At 42.6% G+C, this 23,393-nt stretch overlaps 1 protein-coding gene across 2 annotated transcripts in view; it reads left to right on the top strand.

Moving 5' to 3' along the window:
- The first annotated feature begins 5,936 nt into the window (after positions 1–5,936).
- CD28 (CD28 molecule) overlaps positions 5,937–23,393 on the top strand; it is a 32,466-nt gene continuing 15,009 nt past the window's right edge. Inside the window, exons 1-2 of one of the 2 annotated variants that reach the window (XM_040560885.1) lie at positions 5,937–6,036; positions 22,868–23,097. In XM_040560885.1, coding sequence (XP_040416819.1) covers positions 23,043–23,097 — 55 coding nt within the window. In that variant the 5' untranslated portion in view covers positions 5,937–6,036; positions 22,868–23,042. Of the gene's footprint in view, positions 6,037–22,681; positions 23,098–23,393 lie in introns of those variants that run through there. The other variant, XM_040560884.1, reaches the window with a different exon arrangement.

Genomic DNA, 23,393 nt, shown 5'->3' with positions numbered 1-23,393 from the left:
GTGTCATAAAGGCTGCTTATCGTATAGCACTTAAGGTATACATTGTACTTAGCTGACACGAGCGTACCGCGGTTCCACCCCCAAGGAACTCAGACATCTTTAAAACTTATTCCTTACAGCCCATGGCTATGAGTAAACTGTCTTTGCTAGCTGGGTTTGAGTTCAGGCTTGTTCCCAAAGCAGAGTGCTCTAGAAAGCTACAGAAACCTATGGAAACAAGACCAAACTGGAAGAAGCATAAATTAGAAGAGAAAAATGAGGGATGTGCCAATGAGCTTTGTAACCTGTTTCTTTCCTGGAGGGTGTCTGAAGTGCACTACCATGGAGAGTTCACTACTCTGTAAATACAGAAATTTCAGAGATGTTAAGTGTTGCCCTCGGTTATTGGAAACCTCTTCTAAAGCAAAGGAGTCATCCATCCTAAAAGCATTAACACCAGCAGATCCAGTCCAAGTTCTTTGATCAAATAGTGACAGTCCAAAATATTACTCTGAGTGGTGCCAATTCTACCCCGTGCTTTAGCGGAACAGCAAAGCACCATTATTTGAATTACACATATGGTCCCCAGGCTGCATTAAGCCCTTCAGAAAGGCTCTCAAACTTCATATCCATAAAAGTAGTAGATGAAATACAGAGCAACATGAAAGACAGGGGAAAGAAAAGAGCTCTACCAAATGAAAAAAGACATTAGAATTTGCTTCTCCCGAGAATGGTGTCTGCCAGGTTGGTGTAAAATGCTGGTGTTTACAGATCTGCTCGTTTAGAGCTCAGGCTGTAAAAGTGCCCTTAGCTAACAGATGTTTCTAAATGTAAAAGGACACTATTGTCTGCAGAACTTGCATTCTCCAGTGGTATCTAGCCATTAAATCAAATTATGGAATCAGGAAGAACCAAATCTCATGTAGCAACATCTGTAGGATCCTGAAGTGAGGCAAGAGCCATTTATAATCATCCTGCTTGTACTAAGTGCTGTATCATCTTACACCAAGGTTTTCCGTAGAAGTTCCCAGCACAACAAGGAAACAACAAAAACAAAGGAGAAAGGAGGCAGCAGAACTTGAAAAACTGTTCAGCAACATCTGCTCTTTACAACAGTCACTCTTACATTCACTCATCTACTCTGCCTCTTCCGAGTCAAAGACTAAATCAGAATCAACCAGAAGGTGGCCTAATTAGATTGCTTTTATATTCAAGGTAACACCACCTGGAGTCATTAACACTATAAATTATAGGAGTTCAGTCATGACAGAGCACTACAGTGCTTGATGAATAGGAGGCAGAGTTGAGTGGCTTAAGAAATCAAGACAGAAGGAATCAAAAGTGTATGGCAGACTTCTGAGGCTGCATCTCAGTGGGTTTTATGCAACAACATTTTATATTAGTAATAAAAGGATGGCTTAGACAATGGAAGGCATTATCATGGACTGTGTTTATGCTTTACAGATTCAGCAAAAATTTTTAGGCTCTAAATGTGCATTCATTTTCAAAACAGAGTGGGGGAAAAAGGGAAAAGTTTCCAGGATACATGATATTGTTAACACCAAACAACACTGCTATAGGGATATCTTATCAAATGCCAGGGCCACATGTAGTTCCTGGTTCCTCGTTTCTCTGGGAAAGTTCCTGTGTGGCACAGGAGCAGAGCAAAGAGTCTGCCTGCTATTGCTGCTCTTCAGAGGTATGGAAGCACTATGATATTACATAGCAAAGCCCTCAGAAAGGACTGGTGATTTGGCACAACCAACTTAAAACACTTTGTATGTCTGTTTTAAAAAGGCCCTGGCATTTACCGTTCTGTGAAAGTAAGGCCTGGTTTTGATGCATCTACTTGGGCACCCAGAAACCAAGCCACTATTCAAAAGTACACCAGGAGCTTTATACACAAACAGCTCATGCAAAGCACAACTGTCAGAAGTCTGACATCTAGAAGAGCACAATGGCAGCGGACTGACATGCAGTTTAGCTCCTTCCATACATGAGGAACATGTAAACTAGAAAATTGAGGCAGACACAGGACAGTGTTTGGAAGAAAAGGAGAGGCACAAATCTAGGATGTCTGAGGATATCTGAGGATGGAGTACAAAACACCTAGCCAAATTATTTTAAGTGGTATTTTCTGATTAGAAAGCAAACACAGCTATATATCAGAGAACTGAAATTCCATTTACAAGAATTATTTACATAACTGAAATTTCCAAACGATGGAAGTATGGGATCTTTTTTAAGATTCACAAAAACCGTGTGACGCTGACATACTTCCCATCATGCGGCAGATGAACATCCATCATCCTGGGCAAGAACAGAGTTCTGTTTTTTGCAGTGTGGGAGCAGTTGATTTTGATGCCTGAGGAAAAAAATTACGTAATGCTTGGGGTAGCACTTTCAATGTGAAGTTACCTTTCTTTCACAGAACAGTAATTGTCATGGATTTGACACTGAAGGCCAAACTCTGCAGCCTGTTTGTACCAAGATATGGTGATGAGGCAAAGAACAAGTCCAGAAGAGGAGGATTGTGAGAAAAATGATGCATTTTCAAGATGAACAGGTTTCCCATACAGTGAAGGATGTGGTCATTTTGAATCTTTAAAGAAAATGGTGCAAATTAGCTTTTTTTTTTTTTTAATTTATTTTGATTCCATTTCCCTTTGCATATCCAGTGCTAAGTGTTATATAATTTGAAACAAATAACAGTTCTGCCATGTTCACCAAAGGTATTACAAAGCACAGATGGGTTGTCATGGAGACAGAAATTCATAAGTGAAGCGACCAAATCCCAAAAATATTTAAGCAACACTTACTTTGTAGGACAAACATTAGTATGATATTTGTGATGAGAAGCTAGGCTGGAATTTGTCATGTTGAAATTGAAAAAGAAAATAAACCAAAGCCCATCTCAGGAAATAAAACCAAGTGGCTGCTAGATGTGTTTAAATAAGAAAAAAATGTGCACAGCCACTTTCATGTCTACACAAGGACATGTAAATTCATCGCAGAAAAAGAAATAAGCATACCTACATCTGTGACTTTCACCTGCTTCCTGGCTGAAATGGTACAATGTGTCCTTACGATGAGGAAAGCAGGTTTCTCCAGGTGGTTCTAACCATCAAGAAGAAAGAACTATATTTTCATTTTGTCTGCCATTTCTTTTGGAGTGACTGCTTAACTTACTGAGTTGATGCAGTCAGCTGGTACTGACATGCTAAGGCACAGGTGACTTCAGAGAGGACACTAAAGAGGTAGCTCAGACCTACAAAAATCTAATTCCTAACTAGTGTTGTTTAAATACCAACCCTTCTCAGATCTGGAATAATAAAAGGGGCAGTTGCCAAAGGCAATCAAAAGATTGTCTTTTCCATTGCACTTAATTAAGTTAGCTTTGGCCTGGTAATTACATATACAAGCAAAAGGGATGTGTTTCGTGAAACAAAAATTGGATAGCTGAACTACGGTTATAGCACAGTCACCCAGCTAACTGTGTCCAGCGTTGCTGAGAGGCATTAGGAAATAAATTTTGATCAGGTTTCCAGTCTTTCCTATTACTCCTGGCCCCTATTGTTCCTTTCTGTCCAGTTTCTTTTTCTTCTCCTCCCTTTTGTATCATCTAGTCATTTCCTCTCCTCACTTGGCACTAAGCAGCAGTGAGAGAATAAGGAATAGTCAGTGGAGAGGAGCAAAACACTGGACGAAAAGAAGCAAGTAGAAATGGAAATCAGAACAGATATCTCAAGGAAAACTGCCATGAACCTCCACTGGGATATCTGCCCAAGTAAGGGAGCATGGGGAGGGCAGGAAATGGCCTGAAGAGATCTTTAAAATATTGCAGTAGTTAATTCAGATCAAGTGTTCCTTGGGACAGTTTGTGGTAATGAGGAGAATGTACTGAAGGTGTAGGAGGGACACACAGTTTTTGCAATATCACTGCTTTCCCAGGCTTTCCTGACTCTGTCATTTTGAGAGCTCCATGTTTTAGCCCTCAGGAGAACACCGACTAGAAACTGGAAAGGTTCTGTGTAAGAAAATTTATGGCAGGCCAAATACCATGAATTTATCCATTTGGCCTTACAATAAAACCCCCATCGATTAATACAACTCCCTGAAGTTACTGATAAAGGAGCCCTGCACTCCCTGACAACACTGAGTGATTAGAGGGCAGCAGCCCTGACAGCTAATATCCACAGCAGGCACCATACAAGTGCCTCACCCCCTCTCGTTGTTAAGTAACAGGGAGAAGGAGGAGATGGGCAGCAAGTAAAGGTTCTTCACTCGGTAACTGGCCTACCCCAATGTAAACCAGCGGTAGCTGATGCTTGTCACAGAGGGGATAATGGGACCCTGAGCTTGTAACACCTCGGCACCCCCCCCCCCCCCAGTAAGCTTGTGTCCTCCCTTAATCTTGGCTTCTTGTGTCCTCGCCCTTCTGCAGCCAAATTCTTGGAGTTGATGGCTCTGAAAGTTTCAAACCTTGCTTCTCTGTTCTTCCTTTCTCATTCCCAGTGAAGGCTCCTCCAGGTCATTCAAGCAATGTGTCAAGTCTTCTGCAGCACTGGTGCTTACACCTCCTGGTAGCAACTTGCTCCTCCTCTCCTCACATGGCAAACTCCTACCTCTTCTTTATGCTCACTCATTCTGCCTGACATTCTCCCTTTCACAAAGCATTTACAGAAATGCTGCTCTCCCAAAATACACTGTGTCACAGCATTTGTTCTCTTATTTTGCAGGAGGCTCCTACAAATGTGAAAAGTTGCCTCACGCAGCTCAGGGAACTGACTGGCTTCTTAAAGCACTGACCTCAGGACATGTGCAGATGAAACAGAAGCCATGTACACTGGGGCTCAAGGGGAACAAGCACGCAATTACATAGGGACTACTTCAGCATTTCCTTCACTGTTATGGGGCCTCTGGGCTGCACAAGTAGTCCAGAGTAATCGGGGTGCACTGTGCCCTGGTACAACGGCCTTCCCCTCCCTCATACTGCCAATATTGCCATTTTGGGGCAAGGTCACACTTTGCCTGAGCTGACCTTAGCATAAAGACAGCACTATTTAAACAGTTATATGAATAATAAAACCTTTTGGTTAGTTATCAAGCCTAGACAACACATCCAGCTCCCACACAGCATTCTCATCTCATCCACACACGAAAACAGTGTAATTTTTGTATAATGCTGATGCCGTAGTGGTTCATTCAGTAATCATTCATTAACTGAAACATTCATGTCAAACAGCAGCATAGCATCTCAGCTCTGCACCTCCAGAAACCCTCAAGAGATTATTAAAAAGCCCCAAGTCCTCAGAAATGTCAGAGTCTGGAAATCCCTTTGTTTTAAACAAAAGTAAGGGCCGATCTTTCCCTGAAATGCTCAGCTTGTTCTGAATGCCTGTTTAAATCAAACACAGACATGCTCTGGGCTTTCTGCAGATCCGTCTGGCTGCTTATAGACAGAGAAAAGAACATTGCAACATAAAGTGCATGCACATCTCCGCATAAAACAAACCCCACAGCCAGGTCAGTGACCAGCTGGGTATCCCAGGGGATGGGGAGGTATTTAACAGTGCGGCTGCTTGCTGGAAGAGGAGGAAGTAGAGAAGGCATGGGGGACAGAAAAAGGAGAACAGATTTTTCATTATAAGGATGACATTTACAAATACCATTCCCTTTGGGTGAGGTTACATTTAAGCTAGACAGCTCAGACAATATTAAAACTGAGATGAGGCTTTATTTCTGAAGTCCTTTTCTTCTGAGGAACCTGAAACACTTTCAGAGAAGCATGAATTAAGCCTCAGAGCAGCAGCATGTATGAAGCAACTATTATTCCCCATTTAGTAGATGGGGTATAAAAATGCAAAGAGGTCACGTGAGTGGTTCAAGGGCGTACAGGAAGTCTGTGGCACAGCACAGAAATAGAATCCAGACCTCTTGACTCCTAGACTTGTACTTTAACCACAAACTCATTCTTCTTCCCTTAAACATTCAAGAAGTTGAAAGCCACGCAGCATCAACAAGTCAAAGATCTGAGCGATGTTTGCCTTAGATTTTGTAAGTATATACCTAAAATAGTATATGCATAGACAGGAAAAGATAATTACCTGGGGCAACACATAGTAATAGTAACTGTAGTATAAATGACAAATTTGTTTTCTCCTTGCTGCTGCTGGAGTAGGGCTGCAAATTCATTCTTGTTCCCAGCTGGGAAACGATTTCGGACATGGAGTGCAGGTTTCAGGACACTGCTAGTGCATGTTTGTTGACCTGGACCTTTCTTACTTAAATCAATATTTACAAGAAAATAAATAGATACGCATGATTGCTTTACTGTCTGATAATGATGAGGCTACAATGAGAATGCAGGAGCTAAGGATGATTTTTTTTATCTGTAGCAAAAGATTCTACAGGGTTTCAAAAATGTTAAATTATAACAGAAAGAAAAAACAAATAAGGCTAGAAAGACTAGTTTATTACTGTGTTTGAATGGAGGCATGGCTGCAATGATCACCTATTTTTGAAGTGCAATTCTTCAGCATTAAATAGGAAACGCTACTCTCAAGACAGATTTCTAAAATTAAAAGTTGTCTTTTCACTGGTTAATGCTTAAAATCTGTCATCTGGGTTCAACTCACCAGTTCAGAGAATCATACAAAGAAGGCAATTTATACAAGTCTAATTTTCTTTCTTGACTAAGTTTTAAAAAATCCAGTCATGTTTTCCAGTGTTTGATCACTGTGCAGGTTTGTGTGACACTGGCTATTTACTTTTGGTCTGAAATGAGGCCCTTCAGAGACTGGTATGTGCTCTTCCCTGGGATATCTTTGAATACCAATACACGGATGCATCTCCAGTAATGTTAGTGTGGTCAGAAGGCATTACGCTCAAAACCAGGGAGAGACCGAAAACATTTGCCTCCCTTAAGTGGTCAGTCTCTAGTGAGGACTAGTAAAAGAAAATTAAAAGGAAATGAAAAAGTGGAGACCCCTTGCCTTGCCTTGCCTTGCCCTGCCTTCCTTTCCTTTTCTGTTTTCCAGCTCTGGTATTTAGGTCCTGATTTCTAGCCTCACTGCTTTCCAGTGGTACTTTATAAAACACATAATAGATTCCTTTTAATTGCCCATCTCTCTTAGTGAGCAGCCTATTGCGCTCAGTAATTGAAACACCAAATTAAACAAGACAACACTTTAAAAGCAGTGCTCCAGCTCAGAGACATGCAGAAAGCAGCTAATTTCTGCAGAGATCCTTGGACCTGGAAGAACCGCCTTTCATGCAGGGGTAAAGACAGACTGCTTTTTGGCCTCATTCCCAAGGAAAGGAGAGCTGTGTCCGGGCTGGTGTGGGCCTCCAGTCTGAGCAGATGATCTGGACGCCAGCCTTCTTCCCCAGTCTGCAGTAGTTCCTGCTTTTGACAGACATGTTTGTGACAAGATATGGACCAAAAAATGTGAAGGGAAGACAATCAGCACGAGAGAAAGCTACCAGAATGACCACATCCATTAGTCACATCCCCAGAGCAGAATTGCCACCCTTCATTAAGCCATGGCCATTCCTTGTTAGTATTGCTGAGTTTATATGGCTCCGTTGGGATTTTCCAGTTGGACAGGAACACGGTGCCTGAGGATTTGCTGGGGGCTGAGTTAGATCCATTTTCAAATCAGAACTATCTATGTTGAGCAGACTAGCTGTTGGGTCTAATTTATATTAAAGGAAAAATGCACAGTCACATACATTCAGGTAGCACCCAACAAAAATTAAGACTCAGGCATCACTTCTGAAATTTTGGCCTTTTTCCAAAGCCCCTGCAGCATGATACCACCCTGTGTATGATATGTGAGCTGTGCTTATTCTGGGAGCGGCACAATAAGTACAGCAAATGGTGCTTTTTTGCTGCTCCAAGTCATTCATACCTTCAAGCTTGATGCTCATTATAGTTCTGTAAGCAGGTGAACCTGTAAGCTAGGATCCCTTGCAGTCTAATGGCAACATGAGTTACCGGGTTTACTAATGAGATCTTACAGGAAACTGATAGTGGTAATTTGTACAGCGAAGTAATCTGCCCAGACAAAATAAACACGGGGTTTAATCTTTGTACAAAACTCACTGCAAACCTGAAACGAGCTTTTTGTCATATGCCATCTTTTTAATTAGGGAAAATACACGCCAGGACAGGCTTTCTAAACAGATTGTATTCGTCTCTGTCTTACAGTTAAAGTTTTGTGGTTCCAAAATGGACTAGAATTTCACAAACCTGAACTGACAATAAGGAGACTAACGACACACAAAGAATGGCCTATGTTCACAGCATTAAAGGATATGTTCTTTGCTGTTCTGGGGCTGTGACTCAAATCACTAAGGTGCTGAAAACCCAGTGAGACTCCCTTGTTGCACAGGTCTGCTCTTGCACCAAGACAATAATGGTATTGGAGTGTGACACATCAGTATACTCAGAGGTAGCATCGAGTAGCAAGAAAAGGTCACACTATATCTGATTCAAAACTGGTAAAAATAGTACCTTGAAGATCCCCACTGCACTCAGCAGAAGAGGACTGAGTAAGTCTATGGAACGCACGCAACAGAGCCCTGATGAGCATTAATTCTTCAGTTAAAGTTACTGCTGTTGTTTGGTGCTGTACCAAAAAGACAGGAAGAGCATGGACCATTTCCTGTGGGATTCTTTTCACTTTAGTAACACAATCACATCCTTTTTAAAGACATTTGATTAATTAACTTTTTAGGTAAAAGGCAGTGAAAAATATTAAATTTATGCCTTGCAGATCTAACCATCATTTTCATTGCGTTAGTCATCCAGAAAAATCTCCCTCGATATTGCCATTCGGCAGTATTGTTTACATATTGCTTCCAGAAGCTGCAGAATAGCAAAAATACATCTGCTGCCTACGATTATCTTGTTGTGCCCTACCACTTGTATTGCAGTCGTGCCTAGGTGAGCTGGTACAGCTCGCGTTCCTTTGGGCTGGCTTGCTCCTGACACTGACACATCCCTGCCTGAATGGCTGTGAGAAATGGAAGAAGATGGACTGGAGAAGACCACTGAGACACTGAGGCTTTCAGGTCCATCTCGTCAGACTTTTCCTTACCATGAAATGACACAGCAGTGTTTTCCTCCGTTGCCATGGCGTTCTGCAAACGACTCCGGCACACTAGCTAGAAACTAAATGGGCAAACCTCTGAAAGTTTGGCAGTTTCTGTAAACATCTGCAGGGATCTGGCTGGTCTTGGGGACAGGCTGTCCTTTGCAAAAGAAACCACAGAAATTGGTAGAGACGCACCCCTCTTCTAAGGGCCTCTGCTGAGTTTAGAGGAAAGGGTGTGAAACAAGTGAGATCTATACCCAGAAAAAGCGAGAGATGGGGGAGTGGCTGAGAAAAGCATCCCATGGGGGAGTCCTGTACAGTGCAGAACGGCCGAAGTGATTAGAAGATAAAAAGATGAATGGAGGAGAGAGAGATGTGCTCTCGATTCCACAGAGAAGAGGAGGATGCATGTTAGACTGCAGGTGACAACTGCAGTGCCTTATGTGTCATGTGTGGTCATGTAATCACGGGCATCCCCACAGGGAACCTCTTGAAGGGCTTCCAGGTCTTGCAGGTTCTCCTGAAAGATGTTACCAGCTGCAACAGAAGCAGGGACCTCAGAGCTGCAACCTGCAAATACTAACAATCTGCAGTCGAGGCAAAATTCAGGAGTTCATTTAGGAGACCACTGGGGGCAGAAAGAAGCAGCACGAACCCTGTTAAAACATTAAATCATAAATAAGTGGAGTTATCTGGCTTTCCCAAGGCTATTTTTACTTCTGTTCCTAAAAGCTTCCTAACATGGGGTTATGTGAGAGTTTAAGTAAGACTCCTGGGTTGGGATGGGCATTTTTTTCTGATTAAGCACTGCATTTAAGAGGCCATATATTGCTTCAGGGAGTGCCTCCCTTTCAAGGGGGCAGTGCTGTTCAGAAGGGACACCTGGTGATCGCAGTGACTGTGGGGCGATCGCCAGCCGCCTCTCCTGGGTGATGTGGTTGGGATGGAGTTCACTTTCCTTGCAGCAGCCCATGCAGTGCTGTGCTCTGCACTCACAGCTAGAACAGCCCTGGTATCACACCAGTGTTGTGCCTATTGCTGAGCAGTGCTGGCACAGCACCAAGACCCCCTCCAAAGCCCGCAAAGCCAGCAGGCTGGGGGTGGGCAAGAGCTGGGGAGGGAACCTCACTGGGGCAGCTGACCTAAAGCAACCAAAGGGATATTCCGTACCGTGTGGTGTCACACCCAGCAATAAAAGGTGGGGAAGGGGAAGGAGGAGGGGGAGGGGGGGCTCTCGTTATGAAGACGTCTGTCCTCCCAAACAACCGCTCTGTGTATTGAGGCCCTGCTTCCTGGGATGTGGCTGAACATTGCTTGTTGATGGGAAGTAGCAAATAATTTCTTTTTTCTCTCTTTGTGCTTCTGTGTGGCCTTTGCTTTTCTCTTCCTTTTCTCTTTAATTAAATTATCCTTATCTTAACCCGTGAGTTGCTTTTTTTTTTCTTTCCAGCGTACTTTCTTCTTCCCCTCTTCTTCTGAGGAGGGTGAGTGAGAGCACGGCTGTGGTGGAGCTCAGCTGCCCAGCAGCAGGGTAAAACCACTGTACGTGGCCGAATGCGGCAGAGGGACACTAACCCGCTGCCAGATGCCTTGCATCTGCATGTTCCTGTTCTTGTGCTGTTGTGCAAACATCCCAGTCTCAGCTGGGGCTTCAAGCAGGAATAACCCAAAATACCACAACAACAGCTGTTTTGTTGGATTTTATGGAACTGAAACCCAGGAGTACTGGCAATCTTCAAATAAAGCTTTTTCTCATAAAAGAAACTTCCAGATGCGTTAGGCTGAGTGTTTGTGAACATGTAATGTTTGGCTAGTAAACTTGTCTTTTTGATGTCTCCCCCTTGCCATTTCATTTATAATAAATACGCAATAACTCGCTGAATACCACAGTAACTCCTGAGAACATTAATGCATGATTTTGGGGTAAAAGCGCCCATGATTTCATTGGAGGGCCATAATCAACTTGACTCCATGCATTCTAGCAGTGTTCCCTTCCCTGGATAGATCGTATTTGAATAAAAAAATCCAAAGTTGAGAGCAGTCCTTAGTAAAAACTTTCACAGGTTTGATAAGGCAGTGTTATGATGCTCAGAGCTGTGTGTGATTTGTAACATGTCAATTTTACCAGGCAGTGAAGGAACCTCCTTCCACGTGAGGCATTTCAAAGAAAAACCAGGTCATTTGTTCCACAGGCAGCAGGATGCTGTGCGCAAATACTCACCCCACATTTATCATCTTACAGTAGGGCAAAGAGAGTTCACCTACCAAAGCTTCAAAAGGCTTTACAATACAGTATCTGCTCATTGTGATGGGTTACACACTTTACCATGGGTATAAAAAAGGGGGCATGAAGGGATCCTAAACTTTTCTAGATGGATGACTAACCAGCTCCTAAAAGCCTCCAGTGATGGAGACAGGAGCCTGTGGTCAGTCTGCTGCCCTGCTCAGGTACTCTTACTTTTAGAAAGCTTTTCCTAATGCTGAAGTCTCAGTTGCTGCTATGCAATCCCATCACTGCTTGCCTTGCCTGCCCCAGACGTGGGGAACATGTGATTTCCTTCCCCTCTGCACCTGCCTTCTGTGTATTCAACAACTACTGCTTTCCACTTGGTCCCCTCCTCTCTGAGTGAGCACACACCTCTCATCCTTTGTAGGCTTCTCGCTGATCTTACTCCTCGTGTCTCACCTCGTTCCAGCTGGGCCCAGCTTTTTGGCTTTTTTTGGCTTTTTTGGGGCCCCAACCACCGCTACTCTAGCCAAGGCACTGCTGATGCTGAACCAAGCTGAAGGATAACATTACAAAGCTTTCAGTCCACTCTCCCAGTTTGTGCAGTGTGGTGTTTGCCTTTTTCATGATACTAGCGATTCATGTTTAGCCTGTGATCCATGACTGGATCCTCACAGATCTTTTTTTTTTAATTCTGCAGAGCTGCCACCTAACAAGTTGTTCCTCACTGCACGCTTGTGCTGCAGCCTGTTCCTGTGTGGGTACTGAACCTCGCACTTCATGGTTTTTTGTGTAAGGTCAGTTTGACAGTTTGTTCAGAATTTTTACAATCCTAATCCTATCCTCCAACATGCCTGCAGTCCGTCCCACACAGGGCTGTGTGGAGATGTAAAAAGCAGGCTCTGTTCATGACCTGTGTTATTAATGAAGGTAATAAACAGTGCCAGGCCAGACCAGACTCCCGGGGAACTCAGTAACCAAGGAGCTCAGCTGATCTTTCTATTTTGACAGCAAACTGTCCGTAACTACTGAGCATGGTTTCCAATCAGTTTGAAACCCCCTTTTTAGTAGTTTCATCTGGCCATATTTCTCTGCCTTGCTTACATAAAATTCTGCCAAAAGCCTCATGAAAATCAAGATATCCGGCATTTGGTGCTTCTTCCTGTCAGCATGGTAAGGATTACCTCATCAAATGATGAAATGAGATGGTTTGATATATCTGTTCTTCACAAAGCCATGTTGTTTTCCTCTAGGTATGAATAATGGCTTGAGTACTTTTTCCAGTATTTTTGCAGGAACTGAAATTCAGCTGATCTCTCTACAATGGTCTGACTCTACTTTCTCCCTCCCATTTTAAAAGAAAAGTATTATATTTGCCCTCTTCCCTTCTCTGATATCTCACCCTTCTCCTTGACAGAACCTCGTATGGTTCTGGAATTATATCAGGTAATTCTCCAAGTATTCTGGGCTATAATTCATTTAAATATAGTTGGCCTTTTTACGCCCTTACTAACCCATCCTCTTCCCTTCTCCTAGGCACAGACCATACTGCTTTGCTGGTGTCACTTCTGTTGGTTACCCGTCTACAGCTCACTCCTGAAGCCTTCCCAAGACAAAAATGGCATATGGCTTTCTCAGTAACATTTTCCTTTTCTCTTCAGTAATAAGACATTTCCCTGGCATTTTTTTCACTCTGAGCGTACCTGCAGAAGGGTTTTGTGCTACCCTTTAGGGACTTTGCTTATGTTACCTCATTTGGTGCCCTTGCTGTTGTGTCTCAATCTTACATGCCAGTACCATGGTTTTATATTCATGCTCAATAATCTGCCATTTTATTGATAACTATTGATAACTCTTTATAAGCAGCCTTTTCTTTACATCCGCCCAGAGCTTCCCAATCAATTCTCCGAATGATGTGCAATACATCTTCTTAAGGTCCATGCTCTTTATTTTGCAGTTCTTCCTTCTTCTCTTATTAACAACAGTCAAGTCCACCTCCATGGCCAGTTCTACCTACATTCTAGCTTCTCCCCTAACTTCTAACCTGAGAATCAACCTATAACCTGCCACATATAGAGGATCACCAAGGAAAAAAAAATTTAAAAAGCAAGATTGCAATGGAGTAGAAAAATCTCTTCTCTTGACAGTGATTCACAGTCTGATCAGTAAAATAAACACTTTATAGTCTGAGTAGACTCCTCCATAATCAACATCTACTGGCGTGCACAAAGAAGATTATACATTTGGACTTTCTGGCAAACATACAACTGTCTCCATGGGCTTTTAGCTACACACATTAAAGTGCATTTACCCAAGTATAAATTACAAATGCCAATGGCCCACTATTCAGCACAACCATATATTTCTGAAATTGTACTCCATTTGAACACATCTGACACCTAATAGCAAAGATGGCTTTGAATATGTAGATGACAAACTAGAGGACACTTCTGCATGTGCTTCTGTGGTGGGAGAGCACACTTGGAAGGCTTTAGGCCTTCCTTACTGATTTTAAGAACCAAACCTAGCATATTTTTCCATTTCTGAAATGTTTGGATTAGAAACTGATCTCAAGCCTTGCAGCTGGTCCCTATGCTCAAGACGTGTGAGATGGTAAGCCTCCAAGTCATCAAAATGCAGCCTCTGTCTTACTTTAACAATAGAGATGCTGATGGAACAACCACAAATGAAATAACAAATCAACAAGCTAATCTACATCCTTCCAGCATCGCTTCCTAAAATGTGATGTAACCACATAAACACACCACAGCCTATAGCTTATATGTCTCACACAAAACCTGAGCACCTGCAAGCTTTAGGGAGCGTAGACCTAAAGTTAAAGGTTGCGGCTTCACATTAACTGAAAAACACATACATGTATTGCCTTGCCTTCTGCCTAGGACTAGAAGCAAGATCAGCTAGATATTAGCAGGCAGAAGCAGCCAAGTAGGGTGCTCTGTGGAGCTATGGATTTTGGTATGAGAGCCCATGATGCTCAAAGAGCCAGGAGACTTACGCTAATCTCACCACGCTGCAAGGAGCTCGGACACTACTCAGGGACAGAAGAGGTTCCCTTGTGCAGATTTGCAGAGGCTGGCTCTGTCTGGAAGGCATGAGAGAGAGCTGGCTTTTCTGGGACTCACACATACCCAGCCATCGCACCAGAGCCCCACGTGGTTTGCTGCTTAGCCCATGATGACTGCTCCCTTCAGTGGACAGGACAGTAACAAACATGCATTCCCAGCATGAGTGCAGCCTGGATCTTGACTGTGGAGTCACTCCTTCTGCTTCGAAATCTATGCTAGTGTCTTAAACTAGTACCTGATCTCTTCAGCTGGTGACAGCTGAATAACACACCCCACCTCAGACTGCCTGTTCATGCCTGCCTGGTGCTCGGCCTGAGCTCCGCTCACTTCCTGCCGCTGTTTACAGCCACGCTGCAGCAGGAACTCGAGCGCTCCTGCGCTGCCTCCTGCTCTCAACATCTTTGTAGGCTTCCGCCTGTCCAGAACTGGTGCTGGCTCCAGTGCACTGATATTAGCTTAGGTTCAACACTTTTTTTTCAAGCTAATGAAAGAAATGAGAAGTAGCATAACCTATCCCCAGGGATGAAAGGAAGAGCAGACGTTGAAATATCAAAGCGATGATGTCAGTTAAACCTCTACAAAACAGTCGAGTGGAAAGACTGAAAAGGAGGGTTGTGTTTTTCCTCTGATACAGGTCAAATGAAGAGCTAAACACTCCTCCTTCCCATCACTGCAGGACTTTTTTCAAACAGTTTTCCTGACATAATCAAAGATATTTAGCTTCTTTATGCAGGTTTACTTCCCTCGCACTGTCAATCCCCGCAGGCATTCAGGAAAGGAGGAATCTATTTCTACTAGTTTTATTAGTACCATGCAACTTTCCCAGACCCAGAGCTGGATTGTTTATGGTAGTAAGTGATCCGTTTAATTCAGTCCATTTTTCCTACTTGTGACTCAACCGGACCATCAGCCTGACTTCGATGTTTGTAGAATTAATTGCAAACATTCACCAAACAGATTATACAAATACATTTCAATTGATGAGTTGTTTGCAGACAAATGTCTTTGAAAATACCCAATTTATTTTTTCTCCCCAAGGGTATGTGGCTGGTTGCCTAATTCACATGTCATCATTTCTGACAGTGAAACTGAAACTTTCAAAACAGGGGAATAATGCTGAAAGCATATCAGTTACTGAACAGATAATAATGCCTCTGTATGATGAACTTCCAGATTAATACTATTCTCTGTTTAAAGTTGTTTACAAAATGTTTAGGACTCACAAATAAACTGCTAAACTAACAGCTTAAATAAACATGACCCCTGGAAACCAAGAGTGAGATCTAATCATGAGAATAGTCACAAATCACTTCCTTCTAATTCTAAGCTCTGCTGCTTACTGATTTGCTTTTACCCCACAGGGCTGCTCTGTGAAAACCACCAGTGATCAGACATTACATACGATACAAAACCCACATGCAACTAATCATGAAAATTTGACCAAACAGCCAAAATGTTATATAGAATAAGTTGTTTTGTAAAAAAAATTTACAAAATTACTTTCAGTTATTAGAGGAGATTATTAATAATAGTCTTTCTGATACGCCATATGGACACTTGGGAGACCTGTGAAGATATTTCTTATAAAAAGTACTATCTTAAGAGGGAGAAATGGGGCTAATGGAGTCATTAACAATAATCTGCTGAAGCCAAGGAAAAATAACACCAGAAAACTGTATGTATCCAAGGCATAAAAGCTGAGAAATTTAATCATGAATTCCAATTTTACTATATCTGAGAAATTTAATCATGAATTCCAATTTTATCATAAAACCTTCATAGATCTCTGCTATGAAAAGGTACTTCAGTTTTTATAAAGTCTCAGACTGTCCTGAAATCAGCAAAACCAGAGTTTTGTCATTGCTTTTAATAATATCCAAAGCTTAGTGAGATATTAAAATTTGATTTGATTTTAGTATCATCTGGAAGATTATTCAGACAGCTGCAATAAGCAACATGTAGCAGGACCTCCTCAGGGTCCCAACTCTGTCTATAGAAAAAGATGGGATTATTGTGGTCTTTTTATAAAGGAATCCAAACATACATGAGACAGCAGCAACGTGAAGTGGAAGCCTGGATACCTAGCTTTCTGATCTTAAGAGTTGTCCACTGGCTTACACGAACGTTTCCTGGGCAGTTCCAGCACATAGTGTCCGGTTATCATTTAGTTTTGGGACAATCTCTGGTTTATGGGCCAGACTTAGGCTGTCAAAACAATGTACTCAATCTCACACCATTACGTGTCATTAGCATGTTTGGGGGACCAGTACTTGTAGCTCCACGTCCCCACATATGGCAGGGGAGACACCTAAACAGCCAGCACCCAGGTGGCTCCCTAAAGGACTTTATCACTTGCACCAGTAGACAGGGTGGACATCTCTGGCATAAAGCTGCATGGAAATTTGTTCTTTTGCTTGTGTGGATGTGATTTTAAAATTGTCATATGATTATTTTTTTTCTCCTTCTCTTTAAACCAGTATGGATTCCTATCCTCTGAGCCCACACAGATCTCTGTAAACAGCATAATGGTTATTTTCAAATCCCTGTTCAAAGAAATTGTTTAAAAGAATGCCGAAATGTTGAAAAAAGCAGGATTTCTTTTCTAAGAGAAATCCACTATAAAATTATTAAGTGTTTGTCACAATTCACATGCATATCCAAATGAGTAAGCAGATGCTTTCTGCTGTGATTTGAAAAGGGCTTTCTCCAGCTTTAGGTACGTTTCATGCTTAAGAATCAAGAATGTTGGTCCCCAGTTCCTATGTGGAAATATTTAATACTCTTTCTAACATATTTAGGGTGTTTTCATATGCAGTCCAGCACAAACATTTCCAATGTGCTATGACTCAGTACTTTTTTTTGACACGGCAGAAACACAATGAAAAGCCTGTTTCTCATAGCATTTTGGCAGAAAACAACTCTGTGGGCTGGTGTTGGCAACACCACAGTCTAAGAATAGGGCATTTTTGAGGCAGAAAGCTGTTGAATTTGGACATAAGCTAGGTTTGCCTAGGCGAAAAGAAGTCACTGTCTTCAGGGAAAGGAATAATTTGGAAATGCTTATCCTACAAGTTAGAGTTTGTTAGTGTCTACCAAAATAATTATTTCCTGTGAGGGCTACTCAGAATGAAGTAATCCCAAAGAATATATTCCATTGTACAAGCAAGGTCGCTGGGCAGCCCCTGCAACACTTCCGTAAAGGGGCTCTCATTGTATGAAGCGCTCTATTCCAGTTTCAATTGTTCATAAACATGAGTAATGCTTCCTTCCAAGTTTGTGTAAATGGGAAGAACTGTAAATGGATGGTGCTTCCCCATACATGTGATATGCTGATAGCACTAATGCCATCTTTATAAAATGTAGCATTTGGGTGAAAAAAAAAAAAAAAAGAAATACAGCAATGAGGAAGTGAAAGAGTTAAAGCTTTTAAAAATGTATCTGGTTATGGGAGCCTTAAAAGCTAATATTCTGAGCTGAGCCTGGGCTGTCCTGATTCTGCTGAACCCAGTGGAGGTGGGAGTGTTTTCTCTTGCTGAGGCTCTACCCATAAATATAGGCTATGTAGATTGTTCTCTGCAAATAAATGCAGCGCAGGCAATTCCCTTGAAACCCTGGCTACAGCATTCCCTTACTACGCATAACATTTGCCAAGTGACTCAAGTGTCTACACAGCCAGCTTGATTTCCTTCTTATTTCACCCCAGGACTCTAGTTTCCTGATTATCCATACTGCTCACGTGCTGCTTTTGGCAGACATGATTTTGGTCGTTTATTTCTCTCCGAAAGGAGATGCTGGCACACTTGGCAGGCCAGCCTACTCCTTGCCAATCATACTGGATGTGTACCCCCAGGCTTGGCCTGCTCGCTGTGACAGCCTTTCAGCACAATCCCAGAAACCCAGAAATGAGGAGCAGGCAGTGCAGCTACCAGAAATGTTTTGTCACTTGGCAGAACAGAAATGATCTTCCCTCAAACCTTAATCTTAAAAACTTTTACCTGGGAACACTTTGCTTATATGTACTCATCTGGATGCCTTGTTTCAGGTGTTCCTACCTGAACATGCGACCTCTAATGAAGCAGCAGCCATACGTCATATTACAGGCAGGTGATAGATGCAGTTAATCATGCAGCTTTGAGCTATTCCCTTCCTACCCGTTAAATCCACTGCCTTTGATACTTGTCCTAACAGTCCAAGCCAGGAATAGGTACAGCCAGAAGAAACAGTTACAACTTTGAAACTTGGATGAGATTTTTAACTTTAAAAGAGCCAGGAATGTACATGTGTGAACTCCTGCCCCTCTCCATCTTTTCCCCAACAAACACTAATGAACAGCTTCCAGCTATTGGCTTTAAAAAATAATCAGACTGTCAAAGAAACGTTTCTTTCCCCAAATAGGGAAGGCTTCCCTCAAGCTCTTTCAAAATTACATGTGTTTGATTGTAGATCTTAGTCCTAGATTAGCGACACATTTATGGGCTACTCTCTTTAGGGCTGGAAACAAACATTTCACATCTTTCCGAAAGAGAAATCTCCCTTTCTGCATGACATGTGATAGTAAGCTCTGGCTGCTATGTATCAGACATCCCTTGTAACATTTTAAGGTACAGAAAACCAACTTAAAATTCCTTTTGAAGGAGTATATTGATTCATACTCATGGTATGAAGGCATCTGGATTCACAAAAAAAAATAAAGGGAAAGACTCACAACACAGTGAAAATTCATGAGTGCACAAGGGAAATGATACAGAATGGATGCCATCAGAAAGCCAATTCAGCTTTGGTAGCTAAAGAGCATGGGGCTCCTCACTGAGATGTTTAGCTCCGGCACTAACCTGAGGTATGTCTTCAGGCAAGTTTCTTCACCTTACTGTGATTCCCCATCTGTAAAGTGAAAATAACAACAGGTGACTATGAAGTACTTCAGATGTCAAATGCTGCATAGCTCCTTAGAGTTACTTACTCCCTAAACTTAGCTTGGGACACAGCCAGGCATGAATAACATAGATCATACATTGTCTCTATAGTTAGGAATAACATTGACTGTTTATTAAATGATGTCAACCCACTTCTGCATCTCTACAGCAGCCAGGTAAGAGCACATTCTCCCTGTAATACAGATTTGAAAGTATCAACCTTCCATCTTTACTCATATGATATTCATAACCGACCATTTACTTGCAGCAGCAGTGGAAGAATAAACATGTTTTAAGACTCGCAGTTGTACAAATGAAGGCATTTGCTGTAGCAGTTGACAACATACAAGCACACAGAATAAGCCTACCTAGACTGCTCGCTGAATATCTGTGTTATTATTCTTCATGGTGGGGAAGAGAGGCAGCTGTTAAATATAGCCTTTGTACAGAACTGTAGGACAGCCCAGTGATGGGAAAGTTTATCGTCTCCATTATTTAAATGGGAATTTTAGTGACCTATTGATGTCCCATTAGACTGGAGTCCTCAGGAATAAGTGAATGGTAGTATCCTGTTGCAATTACTTTTCTAGCACGCATGTACATTTTTATTTGCCTAAGAACAGGAGTACTTGCTGGGAGTAATTGTGGTACTGGCAGCCTGCTTACGATTTCTTGAGACTGCTTTAAATATACCCAAATAATACTCTGAGAAACCGTACTAGAGCTCGCCAGCTTTCTCTAAAGCTCAGGTCATAGTTCTTGTCAGTGCTTGGTTTTCTAAGGGTAGACATGAAAAGCTACAATCAAATATCTGGACTGTTATATATACATCCTGTGATGGCTAACCCCCAAGCCCATAGTTCAGATTCCTGTGTACCTTCAAAACCCATTTACAAATCTCCCATTCATTTCTTTTGGATTGCGATGTCAGCCATTTTGTGATGGGATGAAAACCTGTTTCCCAAACTCGGACAAATTACATTTTTAGCTTGTTCAGTGCCCTCAGAGTTCTAGCTCCACTTCAGTTATAATGTTAGTCTGGATTTCCATTGCTGTGACAGCAAGCAGAGCCTGTCTGCCAGAGCACTGACAGACTCAACAGATTGAAGTCTGAATGAAAAATAGGGTAAGGATAGGAGTGAATGGTGCCTGAATGAATGTTGCAGCAGAACACCCTCCGGTAATGCTCACGGTATAGAAGGACGGATGCTTAGAGTCCTTAGGAGAATAATGAAAAATTACATATGAGGGCATCCTGGGGGGCATTTTCAGTTTCTTTGCCCAAATAAGCTTTGCTGTGGTTTGTTCTAAGTGCACGACTGCTTGCTGAAAGCTGTAACATCTTCTTCAGCTAACCTCATGAAAACTTTAGGAATAGGAAAAGATCATACATATGAAGTGACAAAGTAAAGTATCTAAGTGATCGGAAATGAACTGTTTAAATTAGAGCAAGAGCTGCAATTTGGAGAAGGAAAGAAGCCATACCCTTGGGAACACAATGATGCTTTGTGCCCTTTTAAAATCCTAGAAAACCAAGAAATGCAGATGAGTCAGGAGCTATTTGAAAAAAAAAAAAACAAACAAAAAGCCCTTCCTTACTCCAGGGATCAAAAGGAAACCATTAGGCAAAACTGAAAGCGAGACTGAAGGACTGGAGGCTCTGGAGAGGGCAATACTGATACTGCTGTTCATCAGCACAATGAGAAATGATACACCATGGCTTGGTCTCTAGGGCTACCTACAGCGGATAATTTCTCAGTGGTCCTGCTTCCCTCTCCTCTATTCCACCAGTCCAGTCTCTGTTTGCAATTGGTGCCTTGGTCTGTCCTCACCGTGGGAGAGGCATGTGAGGAGGGATAAGGGATAGAACAGGTCCATGGCCACACTGAAGGGAGCCCACACTGATCCCTCTTGGTTTTTGTTAGCGGTATTCCTAGGGCAGAGTCTCTTCATACATAGCTGCAGAGACACTAAAATGTTTCCACAGTCAGGATTCCTCTGGTTATCCTTTGCCAGTAATATGCCAGTGAAATGAATGGCTCTAGCTTGTTATTGCCCAATGCAATATATATTCTGCTAACCCTGTAATGAGCGGACAGCATACTCTGTGCATTTTCAGTCTGTATCCTAAATTCAGAAAGGATCTGACAGCCATGGTGCGGGAGCATGCAGCAGGCATAATAAACATTGTACAGTTACCTGAGCCAGAAGACATGACAACAGCATTTTTCATCTCCAAGAGAGGGCAACTCAGCAAAAAGATAATGAATTTTCTAATTGTGTTGGGGGATTCTCACTTCAGTTTAAGCTGGGACGTTTCCACTGATACGTTTCCACTGATACCTGCAGGTACACTCATAGAATTCAAATAAGGTATCAGGATATTTATCAAGAAACCACAAAGGTGGGCTAAGAGAGAATCTGACTTCTCTCTCTCTCAAAGCACAAGGGAATTCCAAAACTTTCAATATTGCAAGAAATTTACATTGATTACAAACCTTAAGAATCTTGTTAAAATTCCTAGACTGTAAATGGATATACCAGGTAAGGCTGCTCTTAGATTACATCGATAATTTTAGATAAAACACAGCTTAAAAACCTCAGAGGCTAAGGGAAAAGGAAGAACAGCTCATCCTTTTTATAACAGCCCAGTTTTCTTGAAAGTTTTCCTGCTAAACACCTCCCATTTTCTCTCAAATAAATCACAGATAGTTACAGGCATTGATAGTTGAATATTTCTACTTTGGTGGACAGAAGTAAATAGTTATTAACCAGAACTCTCCAGCTATAAAAGCCATTAATGCACTCTCACGATCCGTCTGTTTCAAAGGGAGAGGTGACATCAAGTTTGCAGGGCAAAGAGTGAGCATTTTTCAGGTGAGGCCAAGAGAAAAACTTTAAATAGTAAGACTTTAGTAAAAGCATTGATTGAAAAGTGTGCTTTGCTGCATGCTGCCTCTATTTAGATGTCAATTGGACTACAGTCATACTCATTTATAACTCAGGATTTTTTTCCAGAAGGGAAGATATAGCAGATCAGCTCCTTCTTGCACTGTTCGGACTGCATTTAGGTGATAAGCTGATGCAGCACAGTGAAAATGGACAAACCTAGATCACTGCTCTTAAAATATATTGGCATTCCTGGTGGCTGGGAAGGCAGGTAGGAGCAAGGCAGCAGGCCAAGGGAGAAAGGTTTCTCCTCCTGGGAGCGAGGAGAGATGGGCTTCCTGAGCACACAGCTTCCCGAGGGGCCAGGTTTGGCCACCGGGAACTGGAACCTGCTGTTCGCTTCTACCGTGGCGATGGGAATGGCATATGCCTGTATGTGCTCTTGGTAAAGAAAGAGAACTGCACCTCTGGGGGATCCGCTTCTCCCCCCGATAGGGGCAACCCTGCAAAGCCCCAGGCAGAAGCGCACATCCTGCAGCACAGCGACTGCGTTGCGGAGGGTGGGCTGCACTGCTGGCAGGCACTACTAGGTGTTGCAGAGGCACAGGGGAGACTTCCTAAGGCTAAAGCCACCAAACAAGTGAACTTCCTGTTCGAACACTTCCATTGCAGTGGTTTCACTTGGCTGTGTATCATGTGCCGCGGAGGGAGGAGGAGAGAAGCTGTGTGAGCAAGCAAGGGTGCAGCCTGGCCCCACGGGGACAGGACGGCTGGTGGCGCGGGGCCCTGGGGTACCTGGAGTGCCTGCAGGGGGTGGGGACAAGGCCGCGGGCCCACCATCAGCACCATGCTCCTGGGGATCCTCGTGGTGCTCTACTTCATCCCCGCTGCCGATGTAACAGGTAACAAAAGAAGGGTTCCGATCCTTTCCACCAGTTTTCAACATTTGCATCATTGGAGCAGGGAGAAGGTCTAGCACAGCTCTGAATTAATTTTGCAGAAATTGATCTGTTTGGATGTACAGGGAGAGACAGAGCATGCTGCTAGGACTGCATATGGATCAGCTTGCTCTAAGAGAGCCTGATCTTTCTTCTTCCACAAGTATCCCTCCAGGACCCAAGAGCTTTCTTTTTAATCCGCCATCTCTTGAGATGCATTTGGAAACTGCATGTGTATTTACAGGGGGGTTATTTCACCT

Source organism: Cygnus olor, chromosome 6 (assembly GCF_009769625.2).
Source record: "Cygnus olor isolate bCygOlo1 chromosome 6, bCygOlo1.pri.v2, whole genome shotgun sequence".
Classification (NCBI taxonomy): domain Eukaryota; kingdom Metazoa; phylum Chordata; class Aves; order Anseriformes; family Anatidae; genus Cygnus; species Cygnus olor.
This window is presented reverse-complemented; position numbering and strand designations above follow the sequence as displayed.